This window comes from Uranotaenia lowii, chromosome 3 (assembly GCF_029784155.1).
Source record: "Uranotaenia lowii strain MFRU-FL chromosome 3, ASM2978415v1, whole genome shotgun sequence".
Lineage (NCBI taxonomy): Eukaryota > Metazoa > Arthropoda > Insecta > Diptera > Culicidae > Uranotaenia > Uranotaenia lowii.
Genome location: NC_073693.1, coordinates 272,918,192 through 272,939,797, shown reverse-complemented (window position 1 = coordinate 272,939,797; position 21,606 = coordinate 272,918,192). Strand labels below are relative to the sequence as shown.

Sequence of the window (21,606 nt, the reverse complement as noted above, 5' to 3'; positions counted from 1 at the left end):
TTTTTTATTTCAGTAAATAGCCTAGCTATTTCCCAAAGCGGTCCAAAATGGGTCCGTTACCCTAAATCCCGGTTTAGATCAAACCCACCGGGCGTTGCTATTTCGGTCGGTATTTTAGATGTTTTGATTGGTTGCGTTTTTATCTACTTACTGGTTTTCGCACTCATTGTTGCCATCCAGGTTGGTATTTGTGTTTGTTTATTTTCTCATAGCGACGACCGGCTGCGTTGCTACCGGGTTGCTACATAAACAAATCCTGTAACAACCTACTGCTCGAATGCTATTTCTCGAATCAAGTTAGCGACTGTTGGTGCGATGATGGGTTGATAGATATATTGCTGAATGTACTCGATTCGAGGTTTAGCAACCATTGGTGGGCCTGGTCTTACGGATTGTATTCCAAGGCACGGCGAGCCACCGCGTCCCCCCAGTTTGCTACTCTGAGTCCATGGGTATGATATACTCCGTGTATACCCCCTATTCCCTAAACTCCACCTGGGGCCGCAGACCTGGCTCCCACCTTGAACTGTTTAGCACACTATACTTCAATAGTGGGAGGTCTATTCGCGCTAGTGCGCTCCAAGGCAATACTCTTTAACGAGACCACTTTCAGCAAAACCTCTTATTCTTATGACTGAACTCTCCTCTAACGACTTAAGAACCAAAATCTCCACGCAATGACTCGAGAATCCCACACAAACCTCTTCTCTTCGCGACTTGATATCTGATCTTTCCTCTAAAGACTCGAGATCCGACCCCTCCTCGCATCGAATAGAGGTTTACCTCTCCTCTGCACGATTCGAGGCCCGATCTCTCCTCTAACGACTTGAGATCTGACTTCTTCTTGTAATGGCTCGAGGTAACCACTAGTACCCCTCCTCTTGTTGATTTAGGGCCTGATCCCTCATCTTACGACGGCCCTACCCCTTATCATAAAAACTCGGGGTTGACCACACAAACCTCTCCGCCTGGAGGTTCGAGGCCTGACCTCTTCTCTAACGACTCGAAGCCCGACCTCTTATTTCCAGAGTTCGAGGTTCGCCACCTCGCCCGTCGTGTGCCAGATCGAGAGCAGCTTGTCCTGGACACGCGCCTGGCACGGCACACGTTCGGGACTTTAAACGCTACGGCTCGGATGTTTCCCGACGGTGACGACATCCTACTCCGACTCGAGAGGCTCGCCCGGCATTGAGAGCCTCTCTACCCGTGGGTATCCCCCGACAGTGGTTAACCCTCTTCCTTCGAGGTCCGCTACAAGGAAGGTAAAGTCTTATCCCCGCAGTTTCCCCTTAGGAAGCGGCACTACCGCCGCAAACCTCGGACAGGCAAACACCACATGTTCGGGAGTTTCCTCTACGTCCCCACAATCTAAGCAATATCGCAAAGCCACATGTCCAAACCGGTAGTAGTACTTCATGAAGCATCCATGACCAGTCAGGAATTGCGTCATATAGAAGTCCACTTCACCGTGCCTTCTTCCGATCCAGTTTCCAATGTGCGGGATCAAACGATGGGTCCACCTTCCCCTCGTTGAGCTGTCCCACAGCTGCTGCCAGTTGGACTTCGAGTCCTCATTGGCGAGATTTCGTACGTTGGGTGTGTCTTTGTTTTCGTACATCCTCCTCATGCAAAACCGAGATGGGCATGGCACCCGCCACTACACAGGCGACTTCGGACGACATGGTTCGGTATCCGCTAATCAAATTGCTTTTTATACATATTCTGCCGTTCTAAGCAAGATTGTCCCATGTGGAAAAACGTGCTAACGAGAAAAACGCGATTGCAATATCAGCTATATTTCCAATTTTTCTCTCAAACTAAAAATTCACCGACAGTTTTTTCGTAGTGAACAGTTCAAGTTAATCATTTTACAATGTTTTCTTCCAAAAAAAAAAATACATTTCGTACAAAAAAAAAACAGCAAATTAGAGCCAAAAATGCTCCGTGTGACACTTTTGCGTAGAATCAGAACGCATGTCGATGCTAGTTCTACGAAAAACTGTCACACGGCTACAGTTTTTCTATCATTTTAAAAGCTTGAGTAGATTATTTTTTCCCCAAAAACTCATGCTAAACCGTAATTTGAGAAATACGTTCCTATTTGTTTATAAAAATGTATATAGTTGAGTATGGATCTTGTAAGTAGTGCCTACCGAAAAGTGTTTAGTGAAAATTTCTCTTAACACTAGAAGGACCGGCAAATTGAATATACCTATTCGGACCGTGACCAGTCAAAATGACTGGTGAAGGGGAAATTCTTTATATCATAATATTTTTAACTTTTTTCTTTTGACATTATTTTGTAATTTATTCGATAACATTTTCGTTATAAAATGGAAATATTTGTTCACCATGGGTGCACGGAATCACCTCACTTTGGCATAGTTGACGAATGCGTGTATGTCATAAAATGAATATTTCAAATAATTATCAAAAAATTAAAACACATTATCAATCAAATTATAAAAGCATGTTAGATGGCTATGGGTTTTGACCATGGGTGCACGGTTTCACTTCAATTTTGTTTTAGTAGATATTTTCTAGCATCCATCGCTCTGAAATTTTTCAACACGTTTCCTATAAATTATATCTGATATTGTAGGTTTTGAAGCATATTTTATCTATAAGTAGAGCAATTTACCATGGGTGCACGGATTCACCGCCATTTATCCAAAATCGATTTTTTGCATGCTAAAGGTAAAGAATAAAGACTTTTATAGATTCAAATGAAAATTTGTGTTATGAACATGGTTTTTCACTATGGGTGCACGGATTCATCGCGTTTTAATCAAATATTGATCTTTTAGCAAATTTTTAAAAAGCATTTTCACAAATCTTAACTAAACCAAAGTCGAAACCATGTCTTTCATGTTGAGACATAATCATTTAAATAACGATTATTATTTTAGGTTCCGTTTGGTCATTCCTGGGAAAGAAATATTTCAATCATATCTTGAAATAATAAATTTATTTGTTTATTATTAAAAACAGGTTTTTGCAATCGTATATTTATCTGATAAGATCTGATCATCATCCAAAAAATTGGAAAACGGTTAGCATGGTCCGAGTGAATTTTAGGAATTATATGCATCAAGTTATGTCGTGCGACGGAAAATAGTGAAAATAAAAATAATGAATCAACATTGTCAAATGTTCACGTTGAAAGGTTTTTCGATTGACCAATATTGCATTTTAAATACCTATCATATCTAACTGAAAAATATTTTGTGTTCTGAAGCAAGTTGAAAACAATTTATTTCTATATAATTTACAACGGCAAATTTACAGCCATTCTGTACACCCATGTTGAAAAATCTTAGCGCCGATGTGGTCTATCAGATAGGCTTGCGCGAGTCTGGTCTAGGTATGCCAGGCGTACGGAGTTCGATTCCTGGTATCGGCAAGAAAACTCTTGGGTGCAAACCCCATAAGTTGCCGACAGGTAAGATGTGTTTCCTCTTATAATAGGAATGTTCAATAAGAATGTATAATCAGTTGCCAGCTGGCCAGGTATAGACACGGGTGCCGGAATACCTGTAAGTGAACTTACATTGGAAATTTGTGAAACCTAATAATCTAAGAATGCATGTAAACACATACTTGGGCAGAAACTGCGGTGAATCCGTGCACTCATGGTTGATAACCAACATATAAAAAATATTCCGTGCACTCATGTTAAAATATCATTTAAATTATTCAGTTTCACAGCTGTTGTCTTAAAATTTGAATAAATGAGTACACAATTCATAATTATTTTACTCATTCTAGTTTAGTATAAAACAAATTTATCACCTTAAACTACTCGATTACGCGAATGGACATGTATTAAATCTAACATAACTTTTACAAATCTTGATGAAATTTCGCCAAATTTTGACAGAAAGTTCGATTATAGTTGGGCAACAAAACAGACCGAAAAAATTTGGAGTCGAGTGCTTGAAGCGCCACACAGCGGCCAATCCGAGAATTTTTTCTGCAAATTTTCATGACTTCAAATCGAAAATCAATAATTTCATAACGAATGACACACTTCTGCCTACCATAAATTAACTAGGGCTCTTTGTCTTGAATGTAGGTTGCAAATGAAACCAAAAGCATGCGAAAAAAATTTATCATGTTTGAGTTATAGGGCTGTGAATTTTACCAGTCATTTGGACTGGTCACGGTCCGAGTGTCCATAACGAAATTTATCTCGCTTATTAAAAGAGCTAGTAAAATAAAAAATACACAGTTTTGTAGGGATTCAAAATTCATGAAAAGTCGTATTTTTTGCGAATTTTTCAAGCGAAGTATTTAAAAGATATTCAACAAACAAAGTGTCCAACCAGTCATTTTGCCTGGTGCGGTCTTTCTAGTGTTAATAAAACACTCATGGCTTCTCGTTCCTCCTCTGCCCTCTATTTTAGTGTTCTTTTCAGTTAATAACATTAAATTCAATAGTTTGAACTCATCTTAAGACAATTTTTTGATAAAATTTGCATTTTTCATAGAATTTTCTCTAGTGTAACATTCTTGCGTAGAACTATCAACATAGAGACAACCACCTTGATGAAAATTTCGTATAAGTTCAGAACAAAGTATACTTTTTTGTGTTTTTATTCGAAAGTAAACACTAAAAGAGACCGTTTCCAGCAAAAAAGAGAAAATGACCCAAAAGTCACATGGGACATCTTGCTTAGAACGGCAGTATAGATTATCTAAATATTTAGGCATTTTGATACGATACGACATACAAGCCTCTAGAAAGCCTAAACAATTTCTCAAGTACTTAAGATTCTCAAAACATCTCATAATGTTTGAGATTCCTAGATCGAGGAAAGAAACGATTCTCGAAACAATGCAGCTTTTTTGCTTTAAAAGTAGTCATGCAAACCTCGCTAGGCCCCAGCAGTGATGTCAGTTAAATTGATTGTTTTTCAATGTAAAAAACATTTTCAATAACTATTTAAGAGGAGAAATCACCGTGAATTTGTTTTATGAAATGAATTTGCGGCTTTATCGGTGAGGGTTAAAGAGTTGAAATGAAAGACGGATAGAAGATCAGAAGAAAATTCTAAGGTGGTGAAAAGAGCGAAGAGCATTTGAAATAGAAGCTTGACCACATACTAAATTCTTTGTCCCACACCAATTAACTGTATTGAAGAAGTAGTACCCAATAGAGAAGGCACTACGTTTTTCGATACAGTTAATTATGGATGGTTCGACCGCCATGTGAGTGTGCACATGTGCCAAACGGACAAAAAATTTAGCATGTGGTTGCTCTGTTAAGTCTTCTATTGTGCGATATCGTTCCATCGATGGCTAGGTAGATTTCTTATTTTCGTTTTGTGCGGATGTTCCAACTGGATTGAGTTGTCGCATACAGTCATTTCTGACCGTTGACCGTATGCGACAACTCAATCCAGTTGGAACATCCGCACAAAACGAAAATAAGAAATCTACCTAGCCATCGATGGAACGATATCGCACAATAGAAGACTTAACAGAGCAACCACATGCTAAATTTTTTGTCCGTTCGGCACATGTGCACACTCACATGGCGGTCGAACCATCCATAATTAACTGTATCGAAAAACGTAGTGCCTTCTCTATTGGGTACTACTTCTTCAATACAGTTAATTGGTGTGGGACAAAGAATTTAGTATGTGGTCAAGCTTCTATTTCAAATGCTCTTCGCTCTTTTCACCACCTTAGAATTTTCTTCTGATCTTCTATCCGTCTTTCATTTCAACTCTTTAACCCTCACCGATAAAGCCGCAAATTCATTTCATTTTCAATAACTTTTCTGTCTTATAACATACGAGGATACGGTCTTGGACAAACATGTTCAGCGAAAAATTTCCTTTTAAGAATTTATAAATTGGAACAAAAACCATTAGCAAACTCGGTTCATCAGAAGAAACAATTAATATGATGATTTTTCAGAACCAAATGTATAACCTATGGGGTTGGTTAGCCTGCCCAGCACCAATGAGAACCCCCCTCTACAAGCCTCAGGGCCGGCTATCCGCGTTCTAGCTTGCAACAAGAAAACACTGTGCTTAGTAGAAACGAACTTTCCCGTTTATTATGTTTGTTTGTCGACAAAATGGTTTATTTACCCGCACTATCAGGGACAAGACGATTTCAGGGGTTTTCAGTCCTACCTTGGTTGAAGCTGATAGGGACACCTTAGGTAGCTGACTCCGCACTTCCTCGCTTCCGCTCTCCTTTCCGGACTGCACAGCGGCGCGGGGTAAGTTGTTCGGTCGGTCTTCAGCGCGGCTTCTTCTTCTCCTACCCGGACGTTCCGCAACCTTCGGACCACACGGCGTTAACGGCTGCCTGGATGTGGCGAATATCGTGTCCGGTCGCGATGAGGCCTACCGGGGCTTGCCTTATGTAGCGGTAGGTCTGCCTCCGGATCTGTACCTTGTGCCTCACGTCCTCCAATCTCCAACGAACCAATCGGTAAGCAAAAAGGGGTCCTGTTGGCGCAATGGGGCAAAATACGAGCGGATTAAATATTTATTTTGATGGGCCAGTCCATGGTTCTATGGATTCCGGGGCAGCGATCACTTCTCACCTGGTTACTCTGTGCTATATCACTACGCGTGCACTTACGAGAACTCAGTACCGTATAGTTTGGTTGTTCTTTGTGGAGTGATCGCATTAGCTGTCGGCAATTGCCCCGGATCCGGACTTTCGGCTCCATCCTGGAATTCCGCCCCATTGCGTCTTTTTCGAAGCCCGCCTATGGCTGCTCATTTGTGCGTTCGATCAGCGCCCTCTGTTGATCAGCATATTGCCCGTCCATTACCTTGGCCATTATTCGCTTATGGTGACGATGGTGTAAGGTACGGTCCGCCTCCACTCCACACAGCGCCTCCTGTGCACATTTACATTTGGGACTACGATGATTCTCACTGACCTTGGGCTTCTCACACAACGCACTGGTTACAAATGTTGAAATCATAACAATTCAAATTTACTCATGTGAACGTCACGTGGATGAGATTTTAACCAAAACGTCTCAGTCTTAAGTATAATCGTTTTAAAAAATATAGCGATATTCACATTTGAGTTTTCACTCAGACCAACATTTATCATTTTGATAAAGATTTGATGTATAGTTCAGCCCGTGCTTCCTATGGTTCTGCTTAGTTACTATTTGGAGTTTGAGCACCTAGAATCTCAGACAAACTTCAATTTTAAATGTAAGGCTTTACATTAAGAATGAATCGATGTTCACAATTTTATAAAATAAAATTAAAATTGATAAATTCATACCAAGCAGGTATTTCAAAATTTTGAGCTATAAAAAATCATAATTTTATGTTTCTCAAGTTGCATAGAAGCTATCAAGTTAATCCTAGCATTTGTTTGATATTTCTTCTTCGATTTCTTCTCTTCCAGCAATCCTCCAGCGGACGACGGTGGCCGCCGGACAGATTCGGATCCAGGGGGTGGCGACCTGTTTATTTCTCTGCATGGACACCTGCGGTAGCGTCTACGGATCGGTAAGTCAAAAACTATTAAATACTGAGGAAACCATTTGAAAAAAAAAGTTAGAAACCCCCTCTTTAGACCGATTGCTGCCGCAAAGAAATACTTCTGGCTTCCCCCTTCGAGGTTTCCTTGAACTTCTTTCAATCCGCTGGGAATTTGAATTTCGGAGCTTTGACACACTAACCTCGGCGTCTCCCGGTAGGAAGTCCTCTTCCCGGTTTTTACCTCCTGCTCGAGCTCCTCATTTCCATAGAAAACCGATCGAATTAAAAGGTTATTAGGCTGCGGGTATTGGATTCTGAATGATTACATGTCTTTTACATTGCTTTCAGCGGGACGAAGATAAAGAACTTCTTCCGAGCTCGTAATGCTGACCCTTTTTTATGAAGGGGAATAAACGATTCTTGATGGCGTCTCCTTAAGCGCCATCTAGCTCAAGCTGTTGGAAAACCAAAATTTTTCGAATCGAAAAGGGATTTAATTAGAACGTGTTGAAACTATTATTCATTATTTAAATCAGTGTTTCGGATCAGAATTCAGAGCTGGAGATTGAATTTTGAACTTTTGAATTCGAGGCAGGGTCAGAAAATTCAACACGTCCTAACAAAAATCGATCAATATTGCCTTATCTTTGATCCAAATATTTGATCTAACCTTTCAACTACCCCCTCTCAGTCGGGTGTTTAAATATTTGAGGCAGCATTCCGATATCGTGTTCTTTTAATATTCTCCCAAAATGGTTAGAAAAAAAGCTGAGAAATTCAAAGAACGAATAAAAACAAGGATTAATTTATGGTCAATTTTTTCATTGGTTTTGTTTTCATCTCGTATTGTACCGAACGGCGGCAGCTAATTAAAAGCTGGAAAAATCAATAGAAACCAAATCGATGATTGAAATTGCTGAACCCTTTTTCTCCAAACTGTGCCCTTTGGGCTGGGCGTCGCTCAATGATAATCGGGATAAGAAAAAAAAGGACGGTAGGATTGAAGTTTCTTACAAACAACCGATTGAAAGTTTATCGCCTTTTTAATTTTATTTTGGCTCCTGCCGAGAGGGACAAATAAACTGAAGGTTTTTTTCCTCCTGATTCTTAATAAGATCGGGTGCACTCAAACTAGACTCACTTTCCGAGATTGGAAAGTGTTTTTTTGGTATTGTTTTCTAGCTCTCGAATTTTAAACATTCGGCTAATATCCTTTCACAGCTCTGATGTGACTTTTGACTCGATTGTTAAGGATATTTGTCGAGCTATCCTTTCGAGTGGAGATTGAAAGAGTATCCTTCCAGTGAAGTGTGAACTCGGTTAATGAAGATTTCTAATTAGGAAATGGATCCTTCCTTCAATTTTTCTTTCCCCGAAAGTTTTTCCTTCCATCAAGAAAAGTTTCTAAGGAATTCAAAGGTCAATGACCACTCGAGTTGTTTCGGTAGCATTTTTCGAATCGAATATTTACTCTGTATGTAATTAACTTTTTTGCTAGGTTTTGTAACTTTTTAGAAACTTTATCAAAATTTCCCAGCATTCGTTAGAATATTTTTGTTTTCATCGGCTTTCATTTCTCCGATTCACCAGCTGGCAGTTGTCACCGCAACAATTTTCACCATCCATTAGAAGGAGATATTCATTCAGAAAAAAAGCGTGTCGAGTCAAGAACAGAAAAAAAACCTCCGACATCAACATAAAACACCAATAAATTAAAAACCCAACACTCGAAGCCGCGACCCCACACGCCAAATACTAGTTGAAGTGTATCATTAAAAGTGGATTAAATTAGGATTACGCACATACAGAACACACCATACCGCAACGGAGTGCGTTTGTGGAATCGAAAAATAGATAGAAACATCAACTGGCGTGTAGAGTGTGAAGTCAACAAACAGAGAAAAAAAAGATTCTTTTCAAGGAAAAGGGAAAAGCAGAGAGGGAAAAATCCTCGCTCGGGCATGTTAGAATGGTGATATCAAAACAATCTAGACGCAGGCCAACAACAAAAAATAAATAAATCAAATCAAACACTTTCGGAGCATATTGGAAGATCCTAGGTTGTCGGCAGTGAGTGAGGAAATCAGTGAAAGTAGCGCACGGAAATTTGGTTGGCATTAATTATTTTAATTTCGGAAATTTTCTAAATCGAGATATTTTTTTAAATGTTGTACAAGATAGTGGGACAAGTTGATGGGACATAAAATTGACGTTATCTGAAAGTTTCTTGGTTTGACTAGTTATTTTTAAATTTAAAAAACATGCAATTTTCACCCTACTAAGATGAAGGGGAAAGTTGCAACAAATTTTGTTTTTAATGATAAATAAAATAAAAGCGTTTGAAAATTTAAATTTTTTATTTATTTGTGATTTCATTATGCATAAAACACCAATTGCAGTAATTATTGGGTCTGTTGAAATTCAATTACATACATTTAGGGGTAAAAAATTATTACAAAAAATTCTAATTGCTGAAATCATAAAAAATATTGTTTGGATGGATGAAATTTTGAAATTAATAAACGCGTGATGCAAAACAATCCCATTCCAGCATATGGAAACAAGATTAAAAAAAAGTTAATCATTTTAGCTCAGACTGGTAACTGAATAATAAAAAAAAAATATTTAAAAAACTTTGATGATTGTTCGAAAAATATTATTACATCAACAGTGTTGATATAGGGAAATAAAAGCAATAAAAGCGAATTGAAAGTGAAATCATTAAGCCAAACCGTCATAATGGGTTAAGTTTTAAACGGCATCTAAGTATTAAAAAGATGTATACATCTATTGCTAGATGTTTTCAATAATCTATTAGAATCAAAAACTTCGTTAAACTTTTCAAGGTGTGAGAAACTTTGTCATCATAATTTTGTTATCATTAAATGATAACTTAATTACAGTATATTAAAATCAAATTTAAATAAGTGTTGTGGTATACAAATGTTGCATCTAACCCTGCTGTGACACGATGCCCCGTTTGACGATACCTATTTAGAGCTTTGAGTTTCAATTTGTTGACTATTTACCTACTATACATTTTATACTTTATTTAGAAAAAAAACTGGCACCAATCTAGAACATGATTTTTTTGCATTTTGCCTCAACTTCTGTGCATCATAGTTCTTTATTTTTTTCGAATTTACATGGGATGACAAATTCAAAATAAACAAACATTTAACAAGGTTATAAAACTGAAATATTAAAATATTTTATTCTTTGACAGCATACCATACATTGTCATGACCATGCGGAATTTTTTTTTTTCGCTTAGATAGAAGGAAATAAAAATATGCCGTACACTACATATGTACGAAATCTTGTTTTTGGAATGTTAATTTATTTGTCAGCCATATTGGTAAAAGTGATGTCCTTTAGTGAGAACATTTCAAGATTGTGAAATTTTGTAGACGAATAGAAGGTTAGAAAAAAGAAAAGATGTTGAAAATGAGCGAGTAGAAATTTATTTACAAGCATTTTCATCACATACAACTCTGAAGTGGTAGATACAGATTGTAGAATGTATTAAATCTATCATAACCTTGGAATGTTCTAACTCTAAAGGACATCACTTTCAACAACAAGGCCGACAAATAAATCAACATAACGGTGATAAAATTCTTCATAAAAAAAATATTTGCAATTTAAAAAAGAGAATATTCACCGTATTTTATGTTTGTTGCTTGATTTATCGGCCTTATCGATGGCAAGGCCTTGAAAGTTGATGATAATGCTTCTAAATAAAATTCTACCCGCTCATTTTCGACATCTTTCATTTCTTTTAACTTGCTATCCGTCTTTTAAATTTCAAATTCATGATATGTTCTTATTAAAAAGGACATAACTTTTTCGTGTTCGGAGGGATTCATCTCTTGAGCTACTTTAATTTTTTTTATATTGCACCGTTTCTTTTTATTTTTCACCACTTTTAATTTCACACGTCTTTCACTTATAACTTTCTTCTTCAAACTGATTTTCCGCTCTCCCCTTTTTCAGCCGAATCGGAAATTATACCACAACCCTCTCGCTGATGCATTTTCTCTCATAGAACATTTATACCGCTTCTCTAATTTGCTACAAGGGCTCGGTTCAATATCTAAATCTGGGAATTCACACTCCACAAATATCAAGCACTATATATTTTCTCTTTAAGACTGTCACTTCCTACAAACTTATCACCGATAAGGCCGATAAATTAAGTGAACTGTATTGTTAACCCTTTAACCCCTTTAACCCTCTACTGCATAGACCATGAATCCGTTGAGAAAACAAATTTATGTCAATGGAAATATCTTTATTAACTTCTAACTAAGCAATTTTTGCCAAACAAAATTAAGACTGGGGTGGGAAAAAATATTTGCCAAAGATAAAATGAGCTGAAAATCAGCAAGCCGAGCGAAGTTTGAATTACGACGGAGTCTAATAAATAAACAGCGGGTTCATATCGAACGAAAATCGTTTGTACCGTTAGGAATGAGGACAGATGAAGGGGAAAATAGATAGCAATAAGTTAGAATGAAAATTGAAATGTCTAACTAATCAAAGTAAGTGTGGTGGATATGAGTACAAATAAGCAGTTAGATAGAAAATGAATTGAGGCGCTTGGGATCAGAGGGGTGCAAGTGCCTAAATGATACTTTCAAGAAAACGCGCATCAAAGTTGTGCAAGTGCTCGATTCTTCATATATTTTTTCGAATTCGAGCAGTTTTAATTCAATAAAAAAAAGTGTTAAAAAATTGATAAAAAATCTGAGTTTTGTACCAGATGTACATTGAAACATGAAGAATCGTTAGGTATACTTAACTTAAAACTGGTAATTTTCGCACTTGCACCCCTCTGATCCAGAGGGCCTCAATTATACTATTCATATAACATTTAATTATGTTAATAATGTATGCTTATAAATGTTCTCTGGCAACACGGCATGTTATTTACCATTGGACCTGTGATGAATCTAGATATGGTGGTTTCACTTTGGCAAAAAGTAGATAAGGGTGGAAACTCTGATTTTTGTAAAACACGGAGTTTTGCCAATTATTAATATCTGAGCAATATAAAGATTTCGCCATGATTTTTGCAAATATAATCCATAGTAGCGAAAAAATTCTTCCGGCTGAGTTCCGGGCTGGTAAGCAGAGCTGCGGGAACATCTGATCTTCATCGAGAGAAAACACCTGCTTCAGAAGGACCCCCGTCTGTTGCCATCGCTGCTCCAAGAGATCCAATCGAGTAATCCGGATCTGATGGGTATCATTTGGGAAAACTAGATGGAGTTTTTGACCCCTTTGAACAAGCCGAGGGAACCGGTGGCAGTGTCGTAGTGCATGATGTAGCCTCGACTGCCGCTTCGATGGTGAACACCCTGAGTTCGATCTTTATGCTATCGATCGAACAAGCAACATCTGGTTTATGATTATGGTTGTTTGGTGCACCCTTTAAAGATCCTTTCTATTATCACGGTTAATCACAGTTAATCACGGTTAATTTCGGAGCATCCGAAAAGTGCTGAGTGTATTGTAATTAAAGAAATAAACTAAAACCCAATTTGATTTTAAATCTTTTGATTTTTGGTCTACGACATACACAGACATACATAGACTTTTTTTTTCTTTGATTTTGTATCTCAAACACCTGGCATCCCTGGACTCCCTTTTTCGTAAACACTTCAGCCAGCTGTCAAAATTTTTTTTTCAATATGGCTGGACGTGCGATTTGGCATGTGAGACCACCGTACTAGATTCATCATGATTGGGCCTATGATTCGATAACGCATTCATAGATCGAATAAGGAGTGGGTGTGAGAAAATGAGTAGAATGAATCCTATTAAGATGGTCTTGAAAGTGTGTGTGCAAGGAGAAAGGATGATACAATCGAATAAAAAAAACGGTCATTTTTTGGCGTCTTTTGGGAAGGAAAGTTCGTGCGCGAGTGGTTGAGAAACATCAAAAGAAATTCCTTCGGTCACCACAGTGAAGTTGGAAAATAAAAATCAGTTTTAAGACATTTTTTACGCTTATGGGAGTGTTTTCTTTTCGGGTTTGAACAGAAGAAAAGATACAGTTAAATGGCATAAAATCACTAAAAACAGTTTTGATTGTTTTAATAGTGTTTGAATTTTTTTAATGGTTTTATTCAATTTCTTACTGAATTCTTGAAGTATTCAAATTGTTTGAATTCTCTTACAGTACTGAATTATACTAAATATGAGAAAACAACCATCGAGGACATCTGATTCACTGCCGCGCAAAAGTTTGGGATCACCCCTTCAAAAACATGAAAATTTTGATCGGCCATACCCCAGCCATCTTATGACATATTGCAATTCTTAAAATCTCATTCAAAAGATCGTGAGTAAAACCTTCTTTGTATGTTTTCGACGGAAAGTATATGTTAAGTTTATATCACCTTAACTTAGCTTAAAGTTGGGACATTTTCCAAAACTGCACATCAAATTTCAACCCGATCATCTCAGGGTGGGGTGGACCAAATTTCAAAACTCGATTTGCACTTTCAATAACTATCTCATAAGTAAGTACAGGTGTCAAAATCATACAAAGAAGGTTTTGTTCACGATCTTTTGAATGAGATTTAAAGAATTTTTAATGTTACAAGATGGCTGAGATATAGCCGATCAAAATTTTCATGTTTTTGAAGGGCTGATCCTAAACTTTTGGGCGGCAGTGTATAAAAGACGTTGGTGTTACGGAGTCTTCATTTCATATTTTAGAAAACAACATTTTGAGTTCGGAATAAGGAAAATTCTCGAAAAAAATATAAAATAAACAATTTTGCTTGACTATACTTACTGTCTAAAGATTACCCCGAATATCTCCTGAATTGAGCAAATTTGATTTAAAATTATAATATTATTAAATAATTCTACAAAATTAATGTTTTTCTCAGGTGCCTAGAACTTAAGGGCTACTTAATTATTTGGGGACCTGCGTTATTTAATTTCAGCTTTAATTTTTCAGAGTCACGAGTCACCAGTAACGTCACGATAAAGTGATGCTATAAATAATTAGAACTGTTCTATTGGATATTTGGAAAATTTTATTTTTTTTTCTCTACAAAAATCTGAATCTTTCATCCCAGAAATAAGAAATTAAAAAAAAATCCGTCGGTGATAATCGAACTCATAACAATTTTCTGACTTCATCTTGCCCATCCGACAGCTTAACCAGTCTACCACCTGAATATGATGGTAAATTGTCATAAACTTCGGCACGGCTCATCACCAAAAACCCAGCAAACATGAAATCGTATCAGAAATGGTAACTTAAGTAATTTACAATGGTTTTGCGAATCGCAATTCTAACAGCATAGTAAAAAGATCGTATAAAATGTCGTATGAAGTCAGTTTAAATTGGACATGATAGAAAGTCCGGCATGTTTGCAAATATTGAAATGATTTTGCTCCTGCGGGGGCTTCAAGTGAAAAAACCATCGTCATGTTCTCTCTGCAACCAGCATTGCATCCAGATGGCTATAAATAACATGGGAATTGAGTAATATTGACTAATGAGAGAACTGGAAAATTATTTCGCTGGCAACGATTTGAAGACTATGAGAGCAAAATCTTGCGCTCTTTTGCATTCTTTCAATAGGTACGGATAAGGTGTTGTATAACGTATAACTGGTGTAGTTTTCGTCGCTTAAGAAAGAAAAGAATAATAAATGTATGTATATTACCTCCACTGTGGAAGGAAAATGCTGCTTTTTTCAACTTTTATACGATCTTTCTAAAATGTACATGGAATGTTTATCAAAACAGCATAAGAATACAGCAATAAAAATGTTTGCTGCGAAATGCACAGTGTCTGGCGTTTGGCCGTTTGTTTGCCTGTATTGTCTTATGACGGAAAAGAAAATTGGAAATAAGAAATTGTTTTTTTTTGCTTTCCTACTGTCTACTTAGGGTACTTCTGCCCAAAATGCCCTTGCGGGGTAGAACGCCATCGACTATATCTTGATAAATTCTGAAGATTTGTGAAGTTTTTAGTAAATTCTTCTAACACATATTTATTCTTAAAATCTATACCATGTAATTTAAATTAAAGAAAATACCGGGTTTTCAATTAACAACAATCGCCAAGGTGATTGCTTAAATCATCCTTACTGTCGAGACGGACCGACTTATTTTTCATTTCTTTTCTATTTTCTCACTTTTTTTTACCTTCATTCAAACGACTATCTTTTCCATCATTTTTTTCCACAACATTTAATGTTTTTAACGCACGATGCTACGCAACGCGATCCCTCTGTCACCAAATTACTCACTAAATAAATTTTTTTTCTTCTCGTTTCGGTCCCCGTTTCTTCTACCAAAACTCTACACATTTGAATTTTTTCATAAAAAACTGCCAAAATAACCTTGAATGACTTAGTTTATTAAACCATAAACTGGCAATCGTAAAGCTAGAATTAAAAAATAGTTGAATCAATTTGACATTTAAGTTGTCTCATTGTAGGCATTATAGAGCGTTAGATTAAATGAAATGCTGATGTCATCGAGAACCAACAACGTGATTTTTAAATATTATTCTTCTTGAAAAAGCTAAATCAATCATACACTGGTCAAAATTGCGAATTCTCGCAAAAAAATCACCCTTGCATGAAGGATAATTCATCAAAATAAAGATGCAGATTGAACAAAATGAGATCTTACATTTAAGTTTCGACATGAAAGAATCAATTATATGGTTTTTTCAAGAACGAGGAGATTTTAATCAATGAGTGAATCTTGGTAATAACATCTATATATATAAAAATGAATTTCTGTCTGTCTGTCTGTCTGTCTGTCTGTCTGTCTGTATGTCTGTCTGTTCCCTATAGACTCAGAAACTACTGAACCGATTTGCGTGAAACTTGGCAGGTGGGGGTATCGGAGGCCGGGGAAGGTTCCTATTATGGTTTGAGACCCCTCCCCCTAACAGGAAAGGGGGGAGGGGCCCCCCAAACAATAGACTATTTTTTGCATAACTCGAGAACCAATCAAGCAAATGGTATCTAATTTGGCATGGGGTGGTATTTGGGGACGGGAAATATTTCTATGAATATTAGGTACCCCTTCCTCCTCTCAGTGGGGTGATAGGAAGGGGGGAGGGGGGCTACCTTATAGTTTTTCATATAACTCGAAAATTAATCAAGAAATTGGAACCAAATTTGGCATGGTAAGGTATTTTGATTCGAAAAATATTTCAATGATTATTTGAGACCCCTCCCTCATTCCAGTAGAAAAAGGGAGGGGGCCTCTTTCATATTTTTACACATAACTCAAAAACTAATAAAGCAAATGGAACCAAATTTGGCATGGGAGGGTATTTGGATACGAAAAATATTTCTATGATTATCTGGGACCCCTCCCTCTTTCCAGTAGGGAGATATAAAGGGGGAAAGGGGACTCTTTAATATTTTTCACATAACTCAAAAACTTATTAAGCAAATGGAACCAAATTTGGCATGGACGGGTATTTGGGAACGTGACATATTCTTATGATTGTTTGAGACCCCTTTTTTCCAGCGGGGAGAAAAGAAAGAGGGAGGGAAGTTTCATACAGTTATTACTGCATATCTCAAGAACTATAACAGCAAATGGAACCAAATTTGGCATGGAACGATATTTGGGTACGAGAAATGCTTCTATGAATATTTGGCATCCCCCACTCCTTCAAAGAGGTGGATGAAAAGGGGGAGTAGAGGTATCCCTTACAATTTTCAGTATAACTGGAGAGTTGATCGATTAAATTGAACCATATTTGGCATCTGAGGGTATTTGGATACGAGAAATGTTTCTATTGTAAATTGAGGCCCCATCTATTTTAGCGGAAAGATATAAAGGGGGAAAGGAAGGCTTCCATACAATTTTTTTTGTATAGCTCGAGAATTAATCGAGCAAACGAAACCAAATTTGGCATCAAAAAGTACTTGAGTACGAAAAATACTTTTTCTATGTGAAACAATTCTTTTCTTGCAGTATTATGATAGAATTGGGAATGTAGGAGGGGAAGAGGAGGCTTACATTTAACTTTTTTTTACAAAATCCGAGAAATGGACAAAACTTAACACGGAAAATCATTTTGGTATGATTCTATGATTATCTGACACACTTTCAGTGAGTAGGTACAAAGGAGGAGGAAGGTGAGCCCAATACAATTTTGTTAGCATGAGTTCTCAACGAATAAGTTCTAACGAAGCCAACAAATGAACACAAATATGACATGGAAAAGTACTTGGTTACGAGATATGTTTCTACGATTGTATTAGACCCTTACGCTTTACAGTGTAGAGAGGGGAAGAAAGGAGGAGGCTTCATATACATTTTGTTGTAAAGCTTAAAAACTTATCAACCAATGGAACTATGTTTGATATAAGAAGACCCCGGAAAAACGGGGTATGATTATTAAAGATCTCGACCTCCATTCAGCAGGAGGTAAAGGAAAGGACAGTGGAGGGGGCTCTCTTATCAGTTTTTTAGCATAAATCTAGAACATATCAAGCAAAAAAAACCATATTGTATAAGTTAGATTGTTTGCGTACGATTAATTTGAGATCCTCCAGACAGATTTAAATTATCAGATCTTTAACACAAATTAATAGAGCAAGATTCAGAATATTAGTTTAAATTATCTTTGTGTTGCAATTCAAAACTCCAGCTGCAGCTCTTCTTTTATAGCGGTTGCTTATGAATCATGTTATACTTTGATTTAAATAATGCCAATTGTAGAGAATAAGAATAAGAATAAGAAAATATCATCAAAAAAGAAATTAAAATAACTTCTATATAAACACCATTTTAGTCATATGTTGTCTGTAAACATTATGACATAGAACCAGTCAGTGACTTAACTACTACCAACTCGAATAAATAAATACGACGCGAGAGAGATATCACTGATCAGAGAGGAGAATATATTTTGAAATGAACGATTGTGTGTGTGATGTTTAAATTGAAAAAATACTCTCTCATCTCTCAGAGAAAAAGAATGCTAATGGATTTGAGTTGATAGAGTATAGTTGTGACGGACGGTCGATCATTTTGAACGACTGTTTTTGAAGAGGAAAAATCGGTAAAAAGTCCGGTAAAAAAGTGTCATGCGATCCACCGGACTCGACACCAATAAAACCAATAAAATTTTTAAAAAAATTTTAAAATATAATTTGATTTTGAAAGGTGTAGCAAAGCACACCGGGTCAGCTAGTATTAAATAAATTTTTCTAAATTTTTTTTGCATTTTTGCCATTTTTACAAAACCATTTGTAATAAATATATTAAATTTTGAAAAAAAAAAATGTTCCAGTGAACGATTTTAGCATCAAACTCTTTCCAATGTTTTTTCTTCTTAATTTTTTTATTAGTTTTTCCTTAGTTATGGAAAAAACAGGCAACCTCAATCGAGGTTTAAATCTTCTGTTGAAAAAATAAAAATTTGGTATGACAAATAAAAGAGTTGAAAAACAAAATTAATATCGTTTAATTATTTTAATTTAATTATTTTAATCCAATTTGGATTCAGCCAGGGATTTTATGCTTTTAATTAAACTGCTTCTAAATCATTCCTTAAGACATCGATGCGAAATAAACGTCTAGCATCTTTTTCGCTGATATGCTAATTGAACAACGGGCGAGTGATAAATGTCCCGCATATAAGTTAAAATTCCCAAGATACGCACAAACATACGCATAACTGCGTGCGTAGCGCGTTTCATTCTAACTTTTTTTGTAGACACTAGCTAGCTAGGTCGCCCGCTAAGCTGTTTGAGCATCTGTTTGGCATTGAGTGGGGAATGTTTTGGGAGGATTTCAGTTGAGATGATTTATCGACCGCGGCTGCCTTTTTAAGAATCCTGTTACATATTTAACTTCATGTGGTGAGAACTTTGATTTGTTATCTTGTTCATTCTTCCTACTGAATGTTTGCCCCCGTCGTCGCGTAATTGATGGAAACTCATAACACTGGCAACATTGATGATTAGCAACGATCAATGATTGTTATGATCAGCCGACGCAATGGTTTGATTAATTTGATAAAATTTACAACTGCCATTTTTTGAATCCTTTGATAACTTTGACAATATTGAAAATATTGAAAATATTGACAATTTTGACAATTTTGACAATTTTGACAATTTTGACAATTTTAACAATTTTGAAATTTTAACAATTTTGAAATTTTTAAAAATTTTGAAAATTTTGATAATTTTGACAATTTTGACAATTTTGACAATTTTGACAATTTTGACAATTTTGACAATTTTGACAATTTTGACAATTTTGACAATTTTGACAATTTTGACAATTTTGACAATTTTGACAATTTTGACAATTAATTTTGACAATTTTGACAATTTTGACAATTTTGACAATTTTGACAATTTTGACAATTTTGACATCCGGACAATTTAGACAATTTTGACAATTTTGACAATTTTGACAATTTTGACAATTTTGACAATTTTGACAATTTTGACAATTTTGACAATTTTGACAATTTTGACAATTTTGACAATTTTGACAATTTTGACAATTTTGACAATTTTGACAATTTTGACAATTTTGACAATTTTGACAATTTTGACAATTTTGACAATTTTGACAATTTTGACAATTTTGACAATTTTGACAATTTTGACAATTTTGACAATTTTGACAATTTTGACAATTTTGACAATTTTGACAATTTTGACAATTTTGACAATTTTGACAATTTTGACAATTTTGACAATTTTGACAATTTTGACAATTTTGACAATTTTGACAATTTTGACAATTTTGACATCCGGACAATTTTGACAATTTTGACAATTTTGACAATTTTGACAATTTTGACAATTTTGACAATTTTGACAATTTTGACAATTTTGACAATTTTGACAATTTTGACAATTTTGACAATTTTGACAATTTTGACAATTTTGACAATTTGGACAATTTTGACAATTTTGACAATTTTGACAATTTTGACAATTTTGACAATTTTGACAATTTTGACAATTTTGACAATTTTGACAATTTTGACAATTTTGACAATTTTGACAATTTTGACAATTTTGACAATTTTGACAATTTTGACAATTTTGACAATTTTGACAATTTTGACAATTTTGACAATTTTGACAATTTTGACAATTTTGACAATTTTGACAATTTTGACAATTTTGACAATTTTGACAATTTTGACAATTTTGACAATTTTGACAATTTTGACAATTTTGACAATTTTGACAATTTTGACAATTTTGACAATTTTGACAATTTTGACAATTTTGACAATTTTGACCGTTTTGACAATTTTGACAATTTTGACAATTTTGACAATTTTGACAATTTTGACAATTTTGACAATTTTGACAATTTTGACAATTTTGACAATTTTGACAATTTTGACAATTTTGACAATTTTGACAATTTTGACAATTTTGACAATTTTGACAATTTTGACAATTTTGACAATTTTGACAATTTTGACAATTTTGACAATTTTGACAATTTTGACAATTTTGACAATTTGGACAATTTTGACAATTTTGACAATTTTGACAATTTTGACAATTTTGACAATTTTGACAATTTTGACAATTTTGACAATTTTGACAATTTTGACAATTTTGACAATTTTGACAATTTTGACAATTTTGACAATTTTGACAATTTTGACAATTTTGACAATTTTGACAATTTTGACAATTTTGACAATTTTGACAATTTTGACAATTTTGACAATTTTGACAATTTTGACAATTTTGACAATTTTGACAATTTTGACAATTTTGACAATTTTGACAATTTTGACAATTTTGACAATTTTGACAATTTTGACAATTTGGACAATTTTGACAATTTTGAAAATTTTGACAATTTTGACCATTTTGACAATTTGGACAATTTTGACAATTTTGACAATTTTGACAATTTTGACCATTTTGACAATTTTGACAATTTTGACAATTTTGACAATTTTGACAATTTTGACAATTTTGACAATTTTGACAATTTGGATTACAATTTTGACAATTTTGACAATTTTGACAATTTTGACAATTTTGACAATTTTGACAATTTTGACAATTTTGACAATTTTGACAATTTTGACAATTTTGACAATTTTGACAATTTTGACAATTTTGACAAT

The 21,606-nt window shown here is 35.4% G+C and overlaps 1 protein-coding gene across 1 annotated transcript in view; it reads left to right on the top strand.

Moving 5' to 3' along the window:
* LOC129750883 (serine-rich adhesin for platelets) overlaps positions 1–21,606 on the top strand; it is a 249,638-nt gene that overhangs the window by 156,956 nt on the left and 71,076 nt on the right. The window contains exon 4 of the mRNA XM_055746027.1: positions 7,396–7,499. Coding sequence (XP_055602002.1) covers positions 7,396–7,499 — 104 coding nt within the window. The remainder of the gene's footprint in view (positions 1–7,395; positions 7,500–21,606) is intronic.